We start from the raw sequence: 13,443 nt of genomic DNA on the forward strand, positions 1-13,443 counted from the left end.
TCTTCCATTTTGAGCTTCCTAAAACTAAGCCGTATGGGAATTCCCCTATCTTGTGGGCACAAGCCGTATGGATATCCAGGAAGAGTCGTTTTACAGAACGTCAGGCAGATTCCATACTCTATGCAATATGCATGCTCTATTGCTCTATATAACTCTATACTAGCCTCATGTGGCACTAAATACATCTATAAACTTGAAAATTCAATACGTCGGGAGTCTTGAATGCCGAAGACAAATTTACGACAATATCAGCTTTACAATTTGATTGGACTGACGATCAGCACTGTGTGGCCATGAACTCAATTCTTCTCATCAAGCTGTGTGGAAATTTTCGCATCTGGTGATATTCAGGAAGAGCCATTTTTCACAACGTCAGGCAGATTACATACCTAAGCAATGTGCATAATGATTCTATAGCACCCGTATGTGGCACTAAATATATATCTACTTATAACAACTCTTGAAAATTCAAATACATCAGGAAATGCCGAAAACAACTACGAGTACAATATCAGCTTTCAGTGTGATGGACTGATAATCTGCAATCATTGTGCATGGCCATCATGAACTCAGTCTTCTCATCAAGCTGGTACGAGGTTGGGCTCTGATGAAGGTGATGATTCAAGCAGTGGATTCTTCTGGAACTCATTCCTTAGTTGTCCGCAAGCGGCATTAGCATCAAGCCCACGGGTTTGTCGAACGCTTACGGTTATCTTCCGAGCTTCTAGCGCATCAACAAACGCTTGAACCTGTCCATATCAGGTATCATATGCATAAAATACAGCAGCTCAAATTGAACAACTCCTTACTAATGCATATATAAGCGATACAAGCATACCACTTTTCTGTAGGGCCTCTTGTATTCAGAACCTTGAATCGGATTATAAGGAATTAGGTTCACATGATAACCACCGCCACATGTATGCAGTAGCTCTGCAAGTTCTTCAGCATGCTCCTTTGCGTCATTAATCCCAGCTGGAGGGAATTCAGTTCAGGCGCGTTAGTTTGGTAAAGCAGCTTTAGCATTATTCCTCTTAAGCACATGGATCCAGGCATAGTGAGCATACCTAGCAGAGTGTACTCGAAGGATACCCTTCGTCCAGTTTCGAGGAAGTAATTCTTGCAGTCATCCATTAGTGCCTCCAAGGGATATGACTTTGCACTTGGAACAATTGTTTCCCGTAGTTTCTGATTTGGGGCGTGCAGGCTGATTCCAACATAGCAGACCAGTCAGCAAACAGATTACAAAAACAATGCTACCCACGGTTAAAATATCAGTGTCAACGATGATTAGCTTCAGAGTTTAGACATTGTGAAAAGGGCAAGTATTTCAAGAAAAAAACCGATAGACAACACAGGTTTTGTAAGGAGGAACAAAATGAGAACATTATTAAATCTTGGTGTGAAGACAGGTGTTCTTTTTTCTTTTTCTTTTTTTTTTTTGGGGGGGGGGGGTGTACCTGACTGCAAGTGTTGACTGAAGCTTGTGAGATGCTAACTTTTTTATAGTGCTGGGAACACCTACTGTGGAGATTGTTATCATCCTTTGCCCAATTTTTAGTTCCTGCCAAAAAAAAAATCAAAGTTGAAAGGCATACAAATTATTGTATGATACAATGACAATGATTCACAAAAACTACTTGAGCAAAAGGAACTAAGAAAAAAATTCAGTTTGGCAAACCTTGTTCAAGCATCGATGTGCCTCTAAAACTGATTTCAGGTTCAACATAGGCTCACCCATCCCCATGAACACTACATTTGTCACCCTGTGTTGGAACGTCTCCTCTATGGCCAAAACCTGCAACGCCAGAATATTAATCTGTTGTGCAAGAACAAGCACAATTTATCTTTTTTGTACATAAACGCTGTACTAGGTGGGTTGTGGAGAGACAACCTGCTCAACAATCTCATGTGCATGAAGGTTTCTTGCAAACCCTCCCTTGCCAGTGGCACAAAATGAGCAACGCAAGGGGCAGCCAACCTGCAGCACTAGTATCAAACTGTAAAACAAGCATGCGCTCTGACTATGGTAATGTCCAAAATCCGAGGTATGAATTTCACAGCACCTGTGATGAAACGCAGGCAGTGAGTCTTGACGGGCCTTTGTCATCATCGACAGGGATCCCTACTGTTTCGATCAATCTGTTATCCTCCAACTTGAGAAGTATCTGCAAGGATAAAGGGAGATCTAGTTTATAGCCCTCAAATTTTGCAAGGGAAGATGCGCACGTGTACAATAGCAACCATGTACGCTCGATGATAGTTTTTGCACTGGTTACAGGATTATAAAATCCTAATTTCCAATTCATAGGATCAAAAAAGTATGCCAAGTGAGCACACAAGGCTAGATGTACTTGTCTCAAAGATATCTTGGAGTCACGACACAAGGAGGCTTTTAACCTTGGTAGTGCCATCGGAGGCCGTCACAGCATGGTGCACTGGCGAGCGGCCAACCTTCCAGCCAGCGCCGACCAAGGCCTCACGGAACACCTTTGGTACTGCACATACAAGCGAGTCAAGAACCTGACGGCTCGGAGCAAAACAACAAACAGGTGGCGTGCATTGTCCCCGGCAGGAGCTTTAGCACATTACCGTGGCTAAATTCTTGGATTTGCTTGGCCCTGGACTTGTAGAGGAGGTCGTGAAGCTGCTTCCCCCTGTAACTTTGCTGCAAAAAACGCGTGCAACAGTAAGGCGCAGGACAAACAATCGAAGAAGCGGGATAGGGCAAGGAAGCATGGGAAAGAACCTGGCCGAGGTCGACGGCGAGCTGCCGGAGATCCGGTTCGGAGAGGCCGAGGAGCGCGCGTTCGGGAGAGCTCGCAGACGCGGCGGCGGCGGCGACGCGAGTTCGGAGCGCGCGCGCGAGCGGGGCGGCACGCACATGCACTTGCTGCGGCGCGGCCATTCTCATCGCCTCCTCTCATCCACTTCTGTTTCCTTCCATATATCGCCTTATTATTATTTCTTTCCTGGGCCGATTTGCTTCTCTTCACGGCTCGGCCCGGCCCGGCCCATCTTGTGGAGATGTTTCTTTTCTTTGGGATAAGTTCACTCGCTGTCCCTCAATATTACGTCGAGTTTGTTTCACATCCCTTATTTCCAAAAAAAAAAACCAACCTAGAAAGACCCCTTAGGTTTTTTTTTTTTACGGAGTGAGTATCATTATATTTTTAGTTGGAACAATTTTTTTTTCATATATGAAACACTATGTTGTAGTTGGTGATACATAAAAAAAATATTTACTGAAATATTAGAAAACACCACGTGCGATATTTTGGATAAGTTCATTTTATACCCCCCCCCCTATATCTTAACTTTGCCTAAAATACACCCTCAAATTATAAAACCGGATATTTTATACCCTTAACTATACATTTTATCCCCTTGAGTGGTTTTGTGCACGCGTGGAAGTCACAGAGCATGCCACCTGTACAAATGCTACATGTCAGGCCTATGGTTAGTTATAGGAGGCGTCAGTGCAGGTGCGGCTCAAGGAAGGAGCAGCGGAAAGACGGCGACAACAGAGCAGCAGCGAGTGGCTGCGGTGAGAGTCGGCTCAAGGTGATGAGAGGAGGTGGCAGCGCGGGACAAAGCAACGCGTGAGCACCTACGGTTCGCGTCGGCACAGGAATGAGCACAACCTTGGCCCTGGTGCGTGGATCGGCTACAACGAGGACGGCGTCAGTGAATCCGGCCATAAAGAACACGGAGAGCTCACCTACTGTCCATACACGCTACTGCATCCACTACTACTAGGGTCTTCTTCTCCCATGACCATGATGCAAGTGCTAGCTTAGAACAAAAGGAGTAATCACAAATCAATAATGGATGGAGCTAGCAGGATATACAGTATAGGTGAGTTATTAATTGAGAGGTGAGTTATATCCAGTTTAAAATTTAAAGGTGAATTTTAGACAAATGCAATAGTTGAGGGGGCTAGTATGGACATCCCTATTTACAAATGGAAACCCATCTCCCCGCACGGAAAACGGAGCGATCTATTAGCATGTGATTAATTAAGTATTAGTTTTTTTTTAAAAATGGATTAATTTGAATTTTTTAAGCAACTTTCGTATAGATTTTTTTTTAAAAAAATACACCATTTAGCAGTTTGAAAAGCGTGCGTGCGGAAAACGAGGGAGGGATAGGGGTCGGGAATGAGTTCCGAACACACCGTGCAACACTAAAATGCCACACGACCACGCCTACGTGTATGTATTCGAGATATTGGGCGAGTGCGAAGGACAAGGAACTTATATCTCGACAAGAGACCACGGCAATTGGAGATTTTTGATCGAGATATTGAATGAATCCGCTATGGATTTGAGTAGCCAAGTCCACTAAATTTTGCCGTCAATTTCTGTTTTATTCAAGGTACATATATATAATTGGTGTAGTACGTTAAAAAAAATGAAAAAAAGAACTGTACAAGTTGTTGCAAAAGGGAGAAAGGAAGGAAGGAAGGAAGGAGAAGAGTCGGTCGGATTTGCAGCGGCCAACATGAATGAAGAAGCTTAATCAAGCAATCAATCTGCATGCCTCTTGATTTACAAGTCACTCATCATCAAGGAATATAATAATCTACTAATTAACACGCCGTCGCCATATGTGTCACTCAGGCAGGCAGAGGCGACGCCGACAGCCGCCTCGGACGAGCACCAGCACCAGCAGACGACCTGCCGCTGGCGTTGAAGCCACGGCCGCCGAGCAACATCCTGCTCTGCGGCGACCGATGATGATGAGACGTGGTCGTCGTCTCCTGAAGCTGCTCCAGCGCGGCGACCACCTGGTGCATGGTGGGCCGGTTCTTGGCGTCGGCGGAGAGGCACTGCAGCGCCAGCGCCGCCGCTTTGTGGGCTCCGGCGAGCGAGTACTGGCCGGCGAGGCGGGCGTCCAGGATGCGGAAGATCCGGCGCCTGCTGCTGAGGTAGGGCCGAGCCCACTCCACCAGGTTGTGCTCGCCGGCGGGGCGGTTCTTGTCCAGCGCGCGCCGCCCCGACAGCATCTCCACCATCACCACCCCGAAGCTGTACACGTCGCTCTTCGCACTCAGATGCCCTGCACCATCCAACATTCAGATGCATCATCATTAGCTGAGCTACGTTTCTGTTTAGATGCTGTATGCATTACAGATTAACCGACACCTACCTAGTGGGCTTAATACTATTAGAGTACAGCTCATCTGAGACTACAGGTCTTTCTCGGCATTCTTAATTTCTTAGTATATAGTATATATCTAGGTAGTAGTACTGTAGTACGTACAAGATTGTGCAGCATTTTTTATTTCTGTGGATATATGATCGAGTGAGTAATTAACTAAAGAAAGTGTAATTAATTTGGTTTAGCACATGTGCTCAAGGGGTCCAGTCCACATTTAAGCAAAGCCAGTTAGGCCGGTCTGAAACCATGACAAAAAAATTGGACAGACTTGTCTGCACCTAACTACTCTATATATGACTTCAGCTTTCAACAGGAGAGGATGAGTATTCTTTACTACTTCGTCTAGTGCTTCAGGACGAGCACAAGCTGCCAAGCAGACCAGCTTTCATTATAACCTTTTAATCCTTACACATACCTACTGCATCTGCATACATAAGACTGTCTCCAACAAGTGACCCATAAGAGCACCTAAATCCAAAATGGGTCTTCGATAGTACTATTTTAGCCTCCAACAGAGTACCTATACAGAAGACTCATTTTGCGTGCTATAAGAAGCATAACCTAAATCTGAGTATCCTCTCTCTTGAAGACCTATTTATAGGAAGGGTTCTCTTTTAGGTCTTATTGTTAGAGAAGATCAAAAATAGGTATTGAACTATTTGACTTTAGCGCTATGCAAATATGAAATGGGTCCTGTATTTTGGGTTTGATTGTTGGAGATAGCCTAACAACAACAGCTAGCAACCCTGGCAAATGCAGAGATTGTCTTGCTAAAATGCATCTGACCTTTCATTATCATTACATATATAAAGTCTGATCTTTAACATATACTTCTACTAGTAACAACTGAAATTCTATAAATAGTTGTAGGAAAAGGTTTGAGCAAAACAAGAATCAAATTGAAAATTTGCAGCGCAGGTCTGAATGCTTACCTGTCGCAAGATATTCAGGAGCAGCATATCCGTATGTGCCCATAACTCTTGTTGAGACATGGCTCTTGTCACCAGTTGGCCCATCCTTTGCCAACCCGAAATCAGACAGCTTTGCATTGTAGTTCTGTCAGTGACGAACAAGAGAGTAGAGTTGAGGCACCGAATCGAATTATCATATATTGATCAGCAATTTAACAACTGACAATTAATTAATGCTTGTGAGATGAGGATAAAACGACGAACGTATATTGATAGTAGCGTACCGAATCGAGAAGAACATTGGAAGTCTTGAAATCACGGTAGATAACTTTGGCCTTGTCGCTGTGGAGAAAGGCAAGTCCCTTTGCTGCTCCAAGGGCAACTTTCATTCGAAGATTCCAGGAGAGAGGCTGAAAATGTGAGCCCCCTGCATTGTGCAAGGCCGTCCAAAACTTGTCAACACCACCATCCGTTTCAGACTTCTCGGTTGAGAAAAATCAAAATCATCCCGAATATATATACTAGTAATAATAAATTAAAAGAAAAAGAAAAGGGCAGTTGAGAGGAGGCGCGGCTTACTCCTGAAAAGATGATTCTCCAAGCTTCCCCGAGGCATGAACTCGTAGACAAGAAGCCTCTGCTCATCTTGAAGGCAGTAGCCTACAAGCTTTACAAGATTTGGGTGTGACAGTTGCCCAAGGTAGTTCACTTCGGCCTGCAAATTAAAATGCAAGTTATTATATACTACAGTAGTATATCAATCAAGAGTTATGCAGAAAGAAAGAAAATCCATACCAGCCATTCCCTGTGGCCCTGGAAGCCGTCCTGGTTGAGCTTCTTGACGGCGATGACCATGCCGGTGCCGGGCCTGCTGGGGAGGAAGGTGTTCTCGTCCACCCAACCCTTGAAGACGGAGCCGAAGCCTCCCTCGCCGAGCACGCTGTCGGGCCGGAAGTTCCTCGTCGCCGTCTTGAGCTCGTTGAACGCGAAGCTCCTCACGTTGGCACACCGCAGGATCTCGCCCTCGCTCCGTGGGGTCACCGCCGCCACCGACGACGACACCCGGCTGCTCAGCCCCGTCCCCTTCCTCCTGCTTCCTGATCTTCTTCTTCTTGAACCTGACCACCAATTAATGAGCTCATATCATACGCATGCATTGTCAATTTACCAACCAGTTAACGCCACCGCACAATGCAGAAGCCTCATCTATATAACAACTTCTTTCTCAGATTGATTGAGATGACCATAATATTTAGTTACAAAAGTGAATGATTTCATACTATACTAGTCCATCAAGGATTAGTACAAGATGATATACTACTAGTATGTGCAGGCGTCGTCCTGTCTCTGTCTGAAACCGATCGCTTATTTCAGTTCAACTGGAACTGGAAACGGCATGATCTACCTAACCTACTAGGATCGATTTCAACAAACTCAAGCAATTAGGAATGATCAACAAATTGCAGGCAGGCACAAACGAACATCTCCATTCCTAATCATACATGCCTCACTACTCAGCGGTTACTTTTTTACTTGAATCAAGAATCTATCTACTCCTAGTACGTCCTATGCAGCTAGCTAGATGGTGAAATATATACGAGAGCGAATTGAAGAAGCTAGATTACCAGATGCGTTCCGGGAGATGGCGTCGGAGCTAATCTTGGTTCCGCAGCAGTTGCCCATGGCACGCAGGGGATGGAGAGCGAGCTCGCTGCTCTGATGCAGGGAAGGAATAGGATGCAAGGGAAGGGCAGCTAGTTATAAATAAAGGTGAGAGCTTTGCTTTACAATAAAATTAAGATCTCTACAGCTAGTAATAAGGCAGGTCTGAACAATGGATCACGGGATATATGAGGGTTGAGCTTGATTGTGTGCTACTGCTACTGTTAGCTGCCTCTTAATTCCTGCCTGCTAATTAAATCAAAGGTTGACCTTCTGGCCCCCTCTCTCTCACGCCCACTTGTGATTAGGATTATTGTGGGTGATGGATGGATCAAGACTCAAGAGAAGAGATCATCAAAGTCCTGGATGGGGATGGAAGATTTCAGACCTTGAAGCTATAAAGGAGCAGCCTCTGTTTCCTTTATTTATAGGACGGACCCCTTTGCCTTGCCTGACGCTCAGCCAGTTGTTAGCCGAGGTGTCGTGCGGTGTGGGGATTTGTGCCATCCGTTGGATCAACATCGAATGGTCAACACATTGCCTTAATTTTTTCAGCTCCTAGAAATTAAAAACGAAAAAAAAAACAGTTCAGTACATCACAGTAAAACTTGATCTATGGAGAACAGTTCACATTGGCTTAATCTATGAAAATTTAAACTTAGAATATTATGGTGCTACTCAAGTCACTATAATTATTAGTGTTGTATGGGCTTCACATGGAGTAACAGTAATAGCAATAAGTATAGTAGTATACTTTTTTCCTATTCTTGAGAAGGTACTATGAGGTACCAGGTACCAATTAAATCTGACCGTTGGTTTAGGAGGGGTAGGATCGGGCTAAAAAATCCATCGGTGAGGAACGACACCGTCGCTGCGGGAGACCGAAAGGTAGGTGAGGCCGTCAGATGTCGTCGCTGCGTAGTTCTTAATCCTCCTGCTTTCCGTCCCTTGCGAGCTCTCACCGCCATCCCAACTCGTGTGTCCTTGCCGTCGCATCCACGCCGCAGCGGCCGCCATCGCATCGACGCCCTCACCGAGGCCACCGTCGCATCCTCGCCTGTTGAGCGAATTGTCTCAGTGTGTTGTCGTCGCGCCGCCGCTGCTAGTACGGGTCGTCTTGAATCACCAGATTGGCTTCGTGGATTCTACTTTGACGAACGCGTTTGGTTGCCGTGGAATCGAGCATATAGGCAGTAAGAAGGAAAGTTGCGTGTCCTTCGAGGTGTTTTCCCAGGGGAAGCTGCTCCCTCTCTGCCCCTCGTCGACGGCGGCTGGCGATGCGGCCGGACTTGTACTTCTGGCACGGTCGGAGTTGGCGGCGTCCACCGTGGGTTCCAAATCCATCCCTAACGGCGATAGTCGACAATGCAGCAGACGGCACTGATGCTGCCTGGCGGCAATGGATTTGGGTCCACGATGCTCACCAGTTGCGGCCAGCGAACGAAAACTATGGCGAGCTCGCATTGGATTTTAGCCCTTCTTCCCAAAGGGCTGCAAATCAAAGCACCGCAAACGGATGAGCTCGGACGTGGAAGTACTAGTTTACCCTCCCACTCGCGGTACCTCCTCAATCGGGGCTTGCGGTACCATGCAGTACGGACCAATCGCAGCCGTTCGATGTCGCTAGATCGACGGCTACGATTTGGTACCGCTTATTGTCAAGGACAATAAAAAAACTCTGTAAATAAAACAATCCTGGCTTAGGATTGATTTTTTTTAAAGCGGAGAGAGTACAATTCATTCTAATAATAATAATAATAATAAGTATAGTAGCATACGATTCATTCTCAACCAGAGTAGGCTGACTTGACTTGACAGGCAGCAAATGCATCGATCCATGCAGATGCATGCATGCATTGATATATCAATCCCGTCGGCCAAACTACAGTACTATCTCTTTGCATCATGCTAGAATATGATGTGATACTCCTACGATATATATCTCCATTTATACATATCTGTCTTTTAGTTGCAAGCTAATCGCTAGAAATATGTACGTTAGTTAGTAGTAAATAATAAATTGTGTTAATTAAACCGGGTTAGTAGTAGTAGGCTGCATGCAGATCCAAACTATATTACTATATAGGAGTATATGTATCTACCTGTGAAGTTGTGATTGATGTGTAAGTGTAACAACTACTAGCTACCTCGAGGTAGGATCGGCAAGCTTTGTATTGCAAAGGCAATAGCTAGAGATACGTTACTTAATTACATCTCAAGAGCCTGTGCCTGCATGCTGTTCGTTCCGCCTACCTTAATTAGCTAGCTAGCTACTGTATGTATAGCAAATAAATCAGGAATTAAGCATATATACGTGTACTCTAATATACTCGTACTTAATTAATTAGTGCCAGCTGAGAGATGCCACCAGCCCCGTGACCCTTCCTTTGACTTATTGGACGTACCTAGCTGATCAGTATGTATAGTCCACTTGTTTGACTCCATCGACATGCATCTACCACTATTATATTGCACCGCACATAACAGCTTCGCACCACAATTATCCATCGATCCACGTCCAGTTGACTAGTTCCTCCGTCTCATATTATAAAACTTTCTATCATTATCCACACATACACACATATATATATATATATATGTATATGTATTTATACATATATATGTTATGCAAATGCATATGTATATAGATATATATATGAACAAAATATATTTACATTATAGAAAATGTGTATACATGCATATAGAAACATATGTAGTCATGTATTAATTACAATCCATTATATGTCCTAGCTAGCTACGATTTCGAAGTAGTAGTACTCGCTGCTAGCTCAGAAGCTAAGGACCGGTGAATTGTGTTTCCGTCGTAGTAGAATTCACCCTTGGGATCAAGGATTTCTTCGTTGATGAATCCCATGAGTTGTTCTTGAACCGCCGCGATAAATTCCTTGTGTGTGGTCAGGTTATCCCTCATGCGAATAAACTATATGAATGTATGAAATTGATTAGTAATTAAACAAGAAATCGCTACGTAATGAAATTTTGAATTTATTTGTACGTACATCGAGCTCTCTTGTGGTGATGATTTGGTTTGCAAGGCAGTGGCAATACTCGCACACGTAATAGCCGCACAAGTTAGTTCCCTGCTTTTGCTTTGCGCACTACAAATAAATGACAAACAACGAGAGATCTAATTAATATACACTTGTATGTATTTGAATCGGAGAAATATAAATGTAGAGCATGTGTACTCACAGGAAATTTGAACTTCCGCCTAAGTCTTTCTCTCCATTTGCCGCGGACCAAATGACGGAACCGATACCAAGCCCTACATGGAGTTTAAAGCTATGATTCGTAGTAGCAATTAACATAACAAGATTTTCTTAATTAACAAAGGAACTTATGACGGTACCTGTCTATAAGTTCGAAAACCTTGTCAAACGTAGACTCTTTTTTATCCATTGAGTCATATACGTTGACGGTGCAGGCCTCCAGGTCGATGAGTAAAAGCACCCAGTGGAATCTGCAATGTGCGTGGGATGCATTACATATGAAACACTTAGCAAGTTCGTACGGGAATGAAATTTGGTATGTAGGAAGACAGTAAAATTAAACTAACTCTGTGTTGTATGGCAACAGTATGAACGTCTTGTAATGCTGCGCCTTCAGGAGATGGACGAGATTGTCCTCTGTTTCTTGTGGATATTGGTCGAGCATTGCGACGTTTACTTTCCGAGGGTCGATGAATCCAGTATCGAAAACCCTCCGCCGTCGGGCCCTTTGAATCTCCATTCTACAACGATAAAAGGGAGTATATTATTTTCTATGGTCTACTTATATACAAGGACCTAATTAATTAAAGGAGACGTATAGTAAGAAATCTAACTGAACGATATACTTACAAAATCCAGCAACTCATAATAGAGACGTCGAGGGCGTCTAGCTGGTATAGTTCGTAGATTCCCCTGAAATTGATCCAGAGAATGTCATCTCCTTGCAAGAAGTCCGTGTCCCTGATCCTCGCTCTGATCATCTCTCTACCGGTGGCGCTCATCTCCATGTACAGCTGATGGAACTTGTACATTTGTGTGGGTAGGGACTGCAGCAGCTCAGGCTTGACAAGCGGTTTACCGAGTTCGTACATGTATTTCACTTCCGCCTTTTCGATTGGTGCGACTCCTAGCAATTGATCCGTAGTTAGACCGGTGTCAGTAATAAATTGTTCTATCGTCATTTCTTTACCGGTCACCAACGGCTCGATCTCCTGGTTTGGTTGCTCTCCAAGCTGAGGGACTGGTTTGGACTTTCCAGAAGATGCTTTCTTCAGCGTTCGCTCATAGTCCGATAGCTTGATGGCCTCCTTGACAGATGCAGACATACCCCTGAAGAAGTTCCTGACACTGGGGTCTATAGGAATCTTCTTTTCTGGACTTCGAGGCTTGAATTGTCTCTTGACTTCTGATGCAACGTAAGCGTCAAGCTCCTCTTGCGTGCAATCGTACCCCGGGTCCTTGTTCTTGGCGGCGTCAACTTTCGCCTTCTTTGTTGCCCTTGTGTGGGCAAGCGGTGGAGCTGGGGGGGCCCTTGACTTTGAAGGTGCCGGAAGAGGAGCTTGCGGGGGAGTAGGTGTAGGAGCACGAGGAGGAGTCGGTGCAGGATCCTGAGGAGTCGATGCTGGAGCCTGAGGTGGAGACGGTGCTGGCGGAGCATGAGGAGGAGACGGTGCAGGATCCTGAGGAGGAGATGGCGGAGCCGGAGGAGATGGTGCACGAGACGCCGCTTGTCGCCCAGGGAGGATGATGTACCGCCTGCGCCATAGAATAATGGCATGGCATGTGTCTCGTAGATGCGTCTCACCGTCTCCTCCAGGGTAATCCAGCTCGAGGTCCTCGTACGCGCCTTTGACCAACTCAACTTCGACCTTGGAGTATCCTGCTGGAATCGGCCTGCAGTGGTAAGTACCTGAAGGGTCCGTTGGGATGGCCATGCCCGACGCCACCTTCATGTTGTGAGAGATTATTTATTAGTAATCAACATATATAAGCAGCAACTAGCAGAATGGCTAAATCTTACCTTTATTGATAAGTTCTTGAAAGGAATATGCAGCTCACATGGTGTCCGCTGAGTGATGTCATCAACGGGACAGGTCGATTCGTCCTGTGTTTGCATGGCGTCCATGCTCTGTGATCCTACCTGCCCCGTTGAGGCGCAGCTGCTACGGTTTCCTGACGGGCTCACCATTGCAGGAGGAATGGTCAGCTGGGGATCATGGGACCGATGTGCGGCCATGCGTTCATCAACCTTCCTTGCCACCTCCTCTTGCATGTTGAGTTCGTAGCTCGATACTCGGAACTCTAGGTCTGCAATCTTCGCCTCGGTATCTCTCTTGCTCCTCATCCGACTCCTGTACGTGTGGATGTCCTCCTTGAAACCAATCTTCCAAGGAATCACCCCTTTCCCTCGAGTTCGTCCTGGATGCTCTGGAGTCTGCAGGGCGAGTGTCAGCTCGTCCCTATCTCTGTCTGGTCGGAACGTGCCCTGAGAGGAGGCTTCCACTGCATCTGTTAGTCGTCGCGCAGCCTCTTGTATCTGATAGCCGAAGACCAGTGAGCCATCAGCTGGGTTGAGCGTTCCACCGTGAGCATAGTACCAGAACTTCGATCGTTCCGGCCAATTGGCTGTTGCCGGTTCGATACCCCTCTCAATCAAGCTAGCCTCCATCTGCTCCCACTTCGACATCGCGACGCTA

At 45.5% G+C, this 13,443-nt stretch overlaps 2 protein-coding genes across 2 annotated transcripts; both read right to left on the reverse strand.

The window, feature by feature from the left end:
- Positions 1–318: 318 nt before the first annotated feature.
- On the reverse strand, positions 319–2,929 carry LOC4326401 (uncharacterized). Its single transcript, XM_015759488.3, has 10 exons — positions 2,750–2,929; positions 2,593–2,668; positions 2,401–2,498; positions 2,067–2,168; positions 1,895–1,981; positions 1,682–1,798; positions 1,461–1,564; positions 1,068–1,207; positions 839–975; positions 319–749 (listed from the first exon to the last, which is right to left on the reverse strand). The coding sequence occupies exons 1-10, from the start codon at positions 2,912–2,914 to the stop codon at positions 582–584; spliced, it is 1,194 nt and encodes a 397-aa protein (XP_015614974.1). The 5' UTR covers positions 2,915–2,929; the 3' UTR covers positions 319–581.
- Positions 2,930–4,310: 1,381 nt separating this feature from the next.
- On the reverse strand, positions 4,311–7,808 carry LOC4326402 (receptor-like cytoplasmic kinase 176). Its single transcript, XM_015759481.3, has 6 exons — positions 7,700–7,808; positions 6,870–7,192; positions 6,654–6,789; positions 6,359–6,501; positions 6,096–6,219; positions 4,311–5,061 (listed from the first exon to the last, which is right to left on the reverse strand). The coding sequence occupies exons 1-6, from the start codon at positions 7,755–7,757 to the stop codon at positions 4,619–4,621; spliced, it is 1,227 nt and encodes a 408-aa protein (XP_015614967.1). The 5' UTR covers positions 7,758–7,808; the 3' UTR covers positions 4,311–4,618.
- Positions 7,809–13,443: the final 5,635 nt, after the last annotated feature.

The sequence above is a fragment of the Oryza sativa genome, chromosome 1 (assembly GCF_034140825.1).
Source record: "Oryza sativa Japonica Group chromosome 1, ASM3414082v1".
NCBI classification, from domain to species: domain Eukaryota; kingdom Viridiplantae; phylum Streptophyta; class Magnoliopsida; order Poales; family Poaceae; genus Oryza; species Oryza sativa.